Source organism: Triticum urartu, chromosome 3A (assembly GCF_056163025.1).
Source record: "Triticum urartu cultivar PI428250 chromosome 3A, HENAU_Tu73, whole genome shotgun sequence".
NCBI lineage: Eukaryota > Viridiplantae > Streptophyta > Magnoliopsida > Poales > Poaceae > Triticum > Triticum urartu.
The window spans coordinates 604,085,512-604,097,679 of NC_141875.1; the positions used below are offsets into that span (position 1 = coordinate 604,085,512).

Below are 12,168 nucleotides of genomic sequence, written 5' to 3' on the forward strand. Positions count from 1 at the left end.
GTATATCCTACTTAGAACACATCCACCACTTCGCTTTCACCCGGTCATAGTGATAAGTGAAAGGACGCGCCATCGAAGGACATGACTATGACTTCCTCTACTCTATACTACGTGGTCCAAATACCAACGTTCTTTTTTTAGTGTGGACACAGAGCGTGTGGTTTTTTAAGAGAAAGACTGTTTCTACTTGTTTTTTATTTCAAAAAATATGAACATTTTAAAATATGTTCACCATTTTTATATTCAATATTTATAAAAAAATGTACCTTTTTTGAAATGTTTGCATTTAAAAATATTCTGAAAATAATAAATCAAAATTGTTTTTGAAAGTCTTGTGTTAAAATGTGAATCTTAAAAAAATCCAATTTTTATAAAAATGATAAAAAAATAAAAAATGTTACTTTTTAAAAGTTAAATATTCATGTTCTCTCGAAATGTAAAAAGATGATTGACAAATTATTCCATGCACAACTACTCTTTCATCACATGACGGATGTTAAGGTGGCTTCTTCACATCCACACTTCAAACTCCGAAAAGAGATAGTTAGAATTGCATATAAGAAATGTTGTGCAATGGCACGTAGAAAGCAGATTTTGCTATTTTTTGGCCCGTTGCAACGCACAGGCATTTGTACTAGTATTGCAAAAGTCTATTAGATTTAACCCTAAGGCTTCAAAGTTATAAACAATCTAGTTTGAATTTGGTTCAAATTAATTAAAATCCCTAAAGTCAATAATAACCCCAAAACATTTGCTAAAGTTCATTTTAAGTTTCTAAACTTAGTTACAACTTAATTATCCTAATAAGCTCTTTAGGTTCAAATATTGTTTGAAGTATAGCTTCTGCTAAAATATATTTAATGTCAATATTAAATTATTTTAAAATTGAACTACAATGGCTAACTTCAAACTATATTTCACTAGGTTCATTCTACAAAAATAATCAATTCATTTGGATTTATAAATTGCAAGTTACACCCAATTGAAATTTGAATTCATGTTGTTTGAATTTTAATTAAATATTAATGGACTACGTGAAAGTGTATTTATTGAGGATGATATTGCAAAAGAATTTGTCAATTTGGATTTACAGATAAAAAGTTGTGAGTGTTTGAAGTTCTAGGTTTTTTTGAAAATCTACCTTTTAATTCAATTTAGGAGAAATTCGAGTGGATAATGTTTTGGATAAGGTGGGTGGCGTCGCAGTTTCCTATTGGCTGATACCGATTCGGTTTAAGTGGACTGCTATGGTGCGTGCGATCAAAATCTAACAGTCCAAATTAGATCTAGTGGTTAGGGTTTCGGTGGTTCACCACAATCTCGCCGAAGAGTCGCTAGAAAACACGCGCATGGGGGCCCTATGCTCGGGAGTTGTGAGATATGGAGGGGGTTTCCGGGGCAGCAGAGGGCACAGACATGCTCGGCGTTGCTCAAGGAGATCGAATGTGGCATCGGCTGGCCTCGAGGGTGACGGAGACTCGCGGGGCGAGCTCACTGAAGTTCGGTTGCGTCGGTGGAGCTTCAGGTGATGAAGCGGTGCTCGAGATTTAGTGCCTAATGATGAACCAAACGAATTAGACGATGCACGTGATCAAGGTGAACACGATGGAGAAGGTCGTGGGGCAAGACACTCACGGTGTCGCTGGAGTTGAGGTCATAACGGCGACGAGGCTCGGGCTTCATTGAAGTCGGGCATAGAGGAAGTTCATGTCGCCGCGAAAGATGTCCAGGGGGTCCACCGTTGTGCGGGCAGTCGAGTGGTGGCGGTGGTTGGTGTCGGGGTGACTGTACTCATCGGAATCGACACTGGAGTTTCTAGGTCAGTGGCGGAGCTCGGGGGTTCACCGGCGAGGAGCCTGGTGGCGTTCTGAGGGGGATGCAGAGAGGAAGTGGTGAGAGTGTCTGGGGCTATTTAATGGACATGGAGGTAGGAGCTGCCATGGACGGTATGTGTGCGAGGTGGAGATTGTGGTCGGTGTGCACGCGTGGGCGGTTGGAGGTTGGGGGTGACCCTGACTAGTGGGACCCACTGGTCAGCAACTTAGGGAGAGAGAGAGAGGGTGTGCGTGGGGTTGGGTTGTGGCTGGCTTAACTGGGCTAGCCTGGCTAGCTTGCTCGGCTGGGCATTTTTATTTTTCCATTTTTTGTTTTTTGTTTTGTCTTTGCCTTTTCATTTGAATTTGATTTGATTTTTCTATCCAAATAAAACTTTCCCTAATTTCAAATATGAATATTTATGCCAACATTTTATTTGGCCGTTTTGAGCATACGTTTTCTGCACTTTATTTTCCATCTTCAATTTCAATTTGGTTTAAACCCAAATATGTTTGAAATCCAATGGAAAATTTGGCAGAAGGTCAAGCCTATTATTTGGACATATGGGATTCACTCTCTTGCTAAATAAATGCAAGCTCCTTTTCAAAAAAATCCCCATTTGATTTTTGAATTGATTCCAACCAATCCACTCCAATCATTTAGGAAAATTTATTAGCGCTTGAATATCATCTGGGTTTTATTTAGGATAGCCTTATGCCCAAATAAATATTTTAATTTTCAACCTATATTGGGATTCTGATTTATTCCCTAAACCTTGTAGGGTTGATTCTGTTTCTCCCAAATTTCAAACAAAGGTTTCAATCTGGCCATAAGGTCCTTGACTCTCTAGGTGAATTCAAATAGTGCAAACTCGTCAACCATCAAGAAAATTCCTAGACAATATTTAGCTAGAGGCCAACAAGCATAGGTTTTCTCAGAAAAAATAATTCCCTCACAAATCTCCTAGCCTAATGCAATGATGTTGCATTGACCACACATGTGGGCAATATAGCGCGATCTGACATAGAGCGTCCGTGTTGTATCCTTTTTGGTGAGACATATTGATAGCCATATGTTACAAAATGAAGGGAGGAGATGATATAGGTGTGTGGGTGGACTAGGGTCCATAATTTCACTATTTTAGGGAACCACGACCCTTTTCCCCATTAAAACCAGGCTTGCCGTGAGCTGCATTAACACCACACGCACTCTCTCTCCTCTTTCCCACACCAGATCTCCTCGCCCTAGAGTTTTTAGCCGGTTTGGCTCGCCGCCGCATCGCCTTCGCCGGAATCCATCCGCTCTCGCACTCATACGAGGTAGGAATCATGGATCCACCCACTCTTTCCCTTGTCGTCCTAATCTTAGACGTGTTTGATGTGCGTTGTATTAATGACAGATTTTTGCGAAATCTGCGAAGCCGATCTGGGATATAAGTGGTTTTAAGGGAAAATACAAGTTCAATTTCTGTCAGGTGGTGAGGTGCACTTTAATTTTTGATATTATGATTCATCGATTTCATCTATATGCTCGCGCCTCGACAAGGATTTCGAGGGCTAAGGTTTGGTCAGGGAGGGGTGGGTGGGGGCATGCGGGATCTAACCCCGCATGATGAAATTGTTGTCGATTGGGAAGCAGAGTGGCTCGGTATTCATGTTCTAGTTTTGTAAACATGTGTTTGTGAATTAGTAGAGTTAGGGGAACGAGAGACACAAGATGATGCATGTTTGTGCGGTGGTTCGGGGAAGTGCTTGGGCGGGTGGACATGCATCTTGGTATCCTCTAGCCATGATTTCCATATGGACCCCTCCCACCCTTGGTGGTCCAGCACACTTTAATTTTTTGTTATTATGATTCATTGATTTCATATGTGTGCTTTCCACAACAAGGATTTTGGGGGCTAAGGTTTGGTCGGGGAGGGGTGGGGTGGGAGGATGTAGGATCTGACCCCGCATGATGAAACTGTTGTCGATTTGGGAAGCAAAGTGGCCCATTCTTCAGGTTCTAGTCTGGTAAAGGTGTGTTTGTGAATTAGTAGAGTTAGTGGAACATGAGACACGAGATGATGCATGCTTGTGCGGTGGTTGGTGGAAGTGCTAGGGCGGGCAGAAATGCATCTTGGTATCATCTAGCCATTATTTCTATCTGAACCCCCCTTGCTGACCCCCTACGGTTTTTCTAATCCTCCAATTTTTTGTTGATTTTCCACTCCTTGATGGGACAATATGACATTTTTCTGGAACACGCAAGAGTTAGTATGACATTTTTGTAGAACACACAAAAGTCAGTATGAGATGTCTCGCAAAAAAGGGTATGAGATCAGTATATGCCACAATTGTTTTAACTATATTGGTGTAGTTGTGGTCCTTAGAGGCCCACTAGTGCACGACAAATTCTGGGCCTAGATTCCCTCTAGATGATCCAGGGCTCCAGGCCAAAAACTAAAAGGTAGACATGCATTTTAACATGCATGTCTCACTTTCTCCAAAAAAATGCATGTCTCACTCTTTTTGCGTGTAGAATGACTTTACCTTTTGTCACCTATCTATTTTTTCCATTTTTGATGACACCACATTTGTCACCTCTATGAATTGAAGAGCATCGTGCTGTAAGACTCCTTGTACTAATCCATCCCCCGACTTAGAAATGATGATCTTGGCAGTAGTAGGCAGTGGCAAACGGCCACACGCGGTTTACTCATATACTTATCTCCCACGCTAATGTGCATAATGCTCAGTCGTTGGTACTGAGGCGTCTTAGTGGCAACCATCGTCGCGTACCTATTGAATGGAACCAGAAAACCCCCCGAGTTTGTCTCATATACCAGGCTTAACTCGTGGCCACGTTTGGCGCTTTGGCAGTACCCTATCTATCCAGTACGAGACGAACTATCTACTAATGTATCTATCTATCTATCTATCTATAGCCCACCTTTTTCATCAGTGACATGAATTCAATAGCTATCTAATGCTTTAATTGATGCTTATCTCTTGCATGCTGCATGCTATAAATAGGGGGAGCGGCACAAGACTGGACCACACACCAGAACCCACAAGCAAGAGTAGGTGAGCGAGACCACAGTGGCGAGGAGAGATAGGATGGTGTCGGACATGAGCAAGGACGTGAATTTCTCCGAGGAAGAAGTCACCTCGCACCCGCGCATTCTCGAAGGTGATGAGCAGACGATTGCACCGGCACGACAGTCTTCCATCTTCGCACCAACGTTGGACGAGCTGCAATACTCTATGTGCGAGGCAGGGCACAACTTTGGGTCCATGAACATGGACGAGTTCATGAGCAACATATGGAATGCCAAGGAGTTCCAAGAGGCGACCGGTGGTGTCTTGGTGGGCATGGAGGTGGCTCCGGTGGTTGGTGCTGATGGAGGCCGAGGTGGCGAAGATGCAGGAGGAAGCAACCTAGCCCGACAGGAGTCGTTCTCCTTGCCTCCCCCGCTATGCCAAAAGATGGTGGAGGAGGTGTGGGCTGAGATCAATAGGGAGACCCGCCCGGTGCATTCCCAGCCTCAGTCCGCACGGCCCTCACCATTGATTCCCGTCGAACCACCGGCGGGGAATGGTGGTGGGGTCGCGGCGAATGAACAGCGGGGGACGCTTGGAGAGATGACGCTAGAACAATTTCTTGTCAAGGTTGGTGTGGTCCGGGGATCTGGCACTGGCGGCCAAGCGCCTGTGCCGGTCGGCATGGTCCATGGACAGATGAACCCTGCACCGGCCAACAGCATGTTCCAGGTGATGGGCGATGGCATGGTGTTCATCCCCAATGGGTACGCAGGGATGGTCGTGGTGCCGCCACCACCACCTCCTCAAGGTGGGGTGGTTATCGTGAGCCCAGGGTCGTCGGACGGGAGGAGCACCATGACGGAGGTTGACATGATGAACTGTATGGGCGACAGAACGATGATGGAGAACAACGGCGCGCGGAAGCGCGGTGCTCCGGAGGATCAGTCCTGTGAGGGGAGCATCAAGCGCCGCCACCACCGCATGATCAAGAACCGTGAGTCAGCCGCACAATCGCGTGGCAGTAAGCAGGTACTTACTTGGCTGCCAAAATTGTTGGCTTTATGCAATGCCATTTCTGCAATGGTGGTAACTGGTAACAAGGTTGGTGACACTTACACTCTCTGTCTTTCTTAACCGGACAGGCTTATACCAAGGAGCTTGAAGCCGAACTAAACCACCTCAAGGAGGAGAACGCTCGTATGAAAGCTGAGGAGGTACGAAGCTGCTTACCAATGAAAACCATGAGAAAATTCAGTTTTCTTAGTATTTTCAGTTCTTACCGTTACTAAACCGTTTCACCGTTTTGTTGTAGAAGACGATTTTGCTGACCAAGAAACAAATGGTATGTACATTTTCCCACCATCATGTGGCAATTCTCCTACACTCGCCATCACTTGCCAATTGCTTGTGACAATCTAAATGCTAGGTCTTCAAATAGTCAATGTGTGTGTGCTGATGAAAACACCTTGTGGCTGTGATCTTTTATTTCTTACAGCTAGTGGAGAAGATGATGGAGCAGTCCAAGGAAAATGTGAACGCCAAGAAGGGTGGCGCCCTGTCACGGCGCTGCGGTAGCTGCATCTGGTGATAGGTGACCCACCATTCAGCTTCCATAGTCGTGCTGGCAGGAGGGTGAGAATGAATAATGGTTACCTTTCCTTTCTAGAGCGGGGTGGTATCGTAATTTACTAGTAGTACCTAAAACCCATAAGGACCCAAATGTCAGTGTTTTTCTGGTCAAGCAAGTGAACTTATGTTGTTGTTACTGTTTATAGGTATATAGGTTTGTCAGAAACTTCAGGAAAATGGAACAAAAGAAAGTTAGCAATATGTTTATGTGTACTAGCACTTTAATATGATGTGATGCAATGTGTGTGGTCCATTTCTGATGGGGTCATTGCCTTTTTTATTTTTTGAAGATTTGGATATGACACGCGAGTTGAGTTTAGTCACACAGGCACACTTTTTCGCATCGGTGAAATTTGAGCCATTCAAATACTTTTTAAATCCGGTGAAATTTGAGCTATTCAAATAAGTGGTCACATGGGATCCCATGAGACTTGACGATGATCCCCGTTCGCAACGCTTGGGTAGTCGATTCCCTTTCCCCTCCATCGTGGCTCACTGCTTGAGGATCCGGATAGCCTTGAGTTGCGCTTCCCAGTTGGCCAACCATGATGTCGATCATCAACCTTCATACTCTTATGGCTATGCATCGGAGGCCAACGGTGATCCTCTTTTTCTCAGAAAAATCCTCCTACACTTACCAACATTTGCGAATTCCTTGCAAGAACCTAATTGCCAAGTTTGAAAACAGTTAATGTGTGTGTTGATGGTAATACCCTATGGCCGAGATATTTTTACAGATGGTGAAGAAGATGGAACAGTCAAAGGAGAACATCAATGCCAAGAAGGGTGACGCCCTGCTACGGTAGTTGCATCTGGTGAACGGTGACCCACCATTCAACTTCCATAGCCTTAAATCTGGTTGTCTTGTGTGTTTGATGCAACTACAACAAAAATGGTGGTGCTGATAGCAGTTACGTTTTCTTTGCAAAGAGGGATGATATATTAATTTACTAGTGGTACCTAAAATCCATAAAGACCCAAATATCAGCGTTTATCTAGTCAAGCAAGTGAACTTGTGTTGTTGTTACTGTTTGTAGGTGATGATGGGTTTGTGAGAAGAACTTCAAACAAATGGAAAAAATTTAGCAATATGTTGATGTGTACTCCGAAAGTCCCCTTCTACTTCTGAGCTTAATTGAGCTCAGGATGAACGGTAAATTAAACAAAATGAAAATACGTCAATAAACTCTAAATTTTTTTGCGTGTAAACTTTGACAAATGTTCTCAGTGCTTGTAAATTTCATCCCGAAATAACATTCAATTTTTTTGGCATGACTTTCGCAAATTTTATTTCAGGATGAAATTTGCAACCATGAAAACATTTGTCAAAGTTTGAACCTGGAATAATTCATATTTTTTTCTTTTTTGATTTTACTGTTCATTCGAGAGCATATGAGGTTGGGACTAGATACTCTGTGTCTTGTGTACTCGCGCTTTAATATGATGTGATGCTATGTGTGTAGTCCATTTCCGGTTTATGTTGGAGTCTTTGCCTTTGTTATCTTCTGAAGAAGTGGAGATGACACACGAGTTGAGTTTAGTCACATAGTGCATCGGAGGCTAGGAGTGATCCTCCTTTTCTAAGAAAAAAAACCCTCATGCAATTACCGTCATTTGCTAATTGCTTGCAACAACCCAATAGCCAAGTCTTAAAATAGTAAATGGGTGTATGTTTATGGTAACACCATGTGGTCGTGATTTTTTTACACCCGACGTTGAAGATGATGGAACAGTCCAAGGAGAATGTCAACACCAAGAAGGGTGGTGCCCTATTGCGGCATTGCGACAGCTGTTTCTAGAGAATGGTGACACGCCATTTTGCTTCCATTGTTGTGTTGGTAGGAGGATGAGGAGGAACTGCATTCTGGCCATTTTGTGTGTTTGATGCAACTACAACGGAAATTTAGTAGTTACCTTTTCTTTTTGAAGGGGGGTGCTATAGCAATTTATTAGTAATACCTAAAACCCAGAACAACCCAAATGTCAGTGTTTATCTAGTCAAGCAAGTGAACTTGCATTGTTATTACTATTTATAGCTAATGATGGGTTTGTTAGAAACTTCAGAGATATGGAACAAAAGAAAATTAGCAATATTTTGATGCGCGCTCGTGCTTTAATATGATGCGATGCTATGTGTGTGGTGCATTTCGGATGTGTGTGTAGGAGTCTTCTCCTTTGCTTGCTTATGAAGAAGTGGAGCTGACACACATTACTCACGTAGGCACACTTCGCTACATCAGTGAAATTTAAGCATTTAAGTAATGTTTACATCTAGTGAAATTTGTGCTATTCAAATCAATGGTTACGTGGGATCCCGTGAGACTTGACGGTAGTCACCCATTGCAATGCTTGGGAAGTCGATATCCTATCCCCGCCATCATGGCTCGCTTCTTGAGAGTCTGACTAGCCTTTAGTTGTTCTCCTTGGTTGGCCAACTGTGACGGCGATCATCAACCCTCATACTCTTGAGCTATGTGCATTGGAGTCCAAGGGTGATCCTCCTTTTCTAGGAATAAAACCCTCCTACACTTACCACCATTTGCCAATTTCTTGCAACAACCTAATTGGAAAGTCTTAAAACAGTTAATGTGTGCATGCAGATGGTAACACATGTGGTCATGATTTCTTTCACATCTATTAGAGAAGATGATTGAATAGTCTATGATGAACGTCAACACCAATAAGGGTAATGCCCTGTCGCAGCGCTGCAACAACTGCATCTAGTGAACAGTGACCTTCCATTCAGCTTCCATAGCTGTGCTGGTAGGAGGATGAGCAAGACTTGCATTCTGGCCATTTTATGTGTTTGGTGCAACTACAATGACATTTGTGGTGTTGATAGTAGAGTTACCTATTTTTTGGAGTGGGTGGTATAGTTGACGGTGTCCTGGACAAGGGGGTACTCACCACGTCGTCTCCCGGCCAGAGGGTCAGGCCGAGGACCCCCATGGCGGTTCACTATTGGGCCAGTTCGGGCAACCCATGCCGCATACAAGGGAGATTCCACAAGGACTTGGCGACCAGGACAAGGACTCTCCTAAACCCTAGGCCTCCGGTGTGTTATATAAACCGAGGCCAGGCTAGTCAATAGATAATCCCATATTGATTAGATCAATCGCGTGGTAGATACATGTACTCTGTACTACACCCTATATGAATACAATCAAAATCAGGACGTATGGTATTATCTCTTCGAGAGAGCCCGAACCTGGGTAAAATCCTGTGTCCATGTTACCATCGTTCCAAGATGCCTAGCTTAGGACCCCTACTACGAGATATGCCATATTTGACACCGACATTGGTGCTTTCATTGAGAGCCTGTTGGGTGATAGCCATGGACCGATGGGATGATCAGGTGATATATTTTCAGTCAGATCTGTTCTATGTAAATTATCATTTCTATAGATTATTGTTGACGCCTCGTACTATTTGTTCGCAGTGCTAGATCAAAATCAAAAAAATTTCTAGCGGTCACGCCCGACGATCCGCGGTACGACAGATCCGAGCTGTTATGGAGCTACTAGTAGCAGACCTAATCGATGACGACGAACTACACCTGCATGGCCATGGTGGGTTAGAAGAAGCATGCGGCAGCCTAGTTTTGGAGGATTTGCTACGTAAAGGTGGGTTGGCCGACATGGATTCTGACCGGCGGAGGCGTACAGGGAAGATTCCATCTTTCCTTCCTCTACTTTGTTATTTACCATATTAAATCATATGCTTGGAGGGAGGCTACACTTTTGGGTAGTTGTCTCTATGTGTACATTTCGCGTGTGCTAGTCCGGTTTGACTTGATGTGTTCTTACGTGATGCTGTCGGCTCCAAATCCGCTATACCTGTTAGCAGATGAATCATCAGGTGCCATGGTTCCAGTTAATTCCTCTGTACGGATTATTTGTCCAGAGTATATCCTTTTTGCTGGTGTGCTTTCTTTTCTGTATGTAGACTACTGCGGCCGACATATCTCAATGATCCGGCATCCAGGCATTAACAGTGGCCGCGCCATGCCGCCGACTCCTCAAGCTCATGTCGTCGTCCTAGCCGAAGGGTTCCAGATGAGGTGCAAATGCAGGCAGCCAACTAGATTTGCTATACATGGGCCAAACCCAAGGAAAAAGAAAATGCACTCCGACCGGCGTTGCTCAGCCCGAGGACACCGTGGAGCTAGCGCATTGGTACTAGTACTATTCCTAGATGCAAATCCATGAGCACCCACATGTGTCTCTTCGTATTGCTACAACAAATAAACCAAGAGCTATTAATCCTAGTAATTTTTGCTTGCTTGGGTTTATTTTTCCTGAGAAATTATTACTCTGGTTTGTTCCATCTTCTCTACACAGGACTATCAAATGGTTACCGCATTAACGATGGTTGCGTGATGGTTCGGTCAGTTTCCCATCCGCAGTTCGGCGAACGCCTCATCAGGGACTCGGATCGCCCTGTGAAATCAGGCTTTGTCACACCGATGCCCCGCATCAACATTGGCTTCGACGCCAGGCCACATCTCTTTAAAAAAATATTTTGTGTAAATTAATTATGCGAGGATTTTTTATATGTATTTATATTATTATTTTTTGGACTGCTCTATTTTATATGTGTAGGTAATCGACTTCGACTGCGTCACGCAGTCTCTTCGGCAAGTCGACGTCGTCGTCCCAATCGGCATAAATCGGCCCGCGTGATCACCTTGTGGGTCGAATTGCCATACCGACATGTTCTGTTGCCTCAGGGACTTCGGCATCGCTGAAAGAGCTCTACCTCATCGGGTGTTCGGCACACGGGCCATATTTCTTTTATTACTCACTTTGCATAAATTATTAATTATGCAACAAATTTTTTAATTTATTATTATTACTATTATCTCCGGCTTGCACTATTTTCTGTGCACAAGTAAATGATCCGGGTCGGGCAGTGTTGTCACCTCAGCGTACCAACATACCACGTCACCTCGGCTGGACCGGGGGCTTCGTTATCACTTCATTAACCCACACCGGGGACTTCGGCCTCACATTGCCAGCCTGCATTGGTCGTGCTATATCGCCACTTTGGAGTGCACAGCTCTTCACTCCGTCACCTCGGGACCGGCTTGGGGGTTTGGACCTCATCCCGCCGTAAGCTCGGACCGCATCATCTACACCGAGCACATTAACTAGCTAAGTCGCTTTCATGCTCAATTTTTTTAATGTTTAATTTTTGTTCGGTTTGACCAAGCATTATATTTGTGTTAAACAAAAAACTTAGTTTGTTAAAAATGTTATTTCTTAAAAACATTTCTCTACCCAAGTTAACTGGGGGCTCTTAAATTTAGATGAGCCGTTTTATGATAAATTATTTCTTCTTAGTCGTTGCAATACTTTTTCTATCACTCCTTTTTCGATGCGAGTGTGTGGTCAATAGTCGGCGATCCTAGTTTCTCTCTCAAAGATGCTTTTAGTTCGCTAAAATGGCCTAATGAGAAGTACTCCGCCTTCGGGATAGGAGGTTGCAGCCGTAGGCTGGCCCGAGAAGTCTTGAGATCGGATGTGTCATATTAATGCACGACAGAAGCACAAAAATTTTAAGACCAATTTTCGGATTTGCACCAAATGACTTGATTAGTTCGGACGTCAAGCTTTTACATAAGTTCTTTGGCCTTTTGAGCTTATGTTACTTTTTTTAGCTATTTGTATGTTTTTCTTTCAGGAAGCGGGACATCCTCATG

The 12,168-nt window shown here is 43.8% G+C and overlaps 1 protein-coding gene across 4 annotated transcripts; it reads left to right on the top strand.

The window, feature by feature from the left end:
• Positions 1-2,957: 2,957 nt before the first annotated feature.
• LOC125507582 (bZIP transcription factor ABI5 homolog) lies at positions 2,958-6,764 on the top strand. Of its 4 annotated transcripts, none has more exons than XM_087513538.1 (6): positions 2,958-3,134; positions 3,215-3,297; positions 4,830-5,867; positions 5,981-6,052; positions 6,151-6,180; positions 6,334-6,764. In XM_087513538.1, the coding sequence occupies exons 3-6, from the start codon at positions 4,914-4,916 to the stop codon at positions 6,424-6,426; spliced, it is 1,149 nt and encodes a 382-aa protein (XP_087369664.1). In that variant the 5' UTR covers positions 2,958-3,134; positions 3,215-3,297; positions 4,830-4,913; the 3' UTR covers positions 6,427-6,764. The 4 variants fall into 4 exon arrangements, with proteins under 4 accessions (XP_087369664.1, XP_087369665.1, XP_087369663.1 ...); XM_087513539.1 differs by having other exon boundaries at positions 3,215-3,292; XM_087513537.1 differs by having other exon boundaries at positions 3,215-3,289.
• Positions 6,765-12,168: the final 5,404 nt, after the last annotated feature.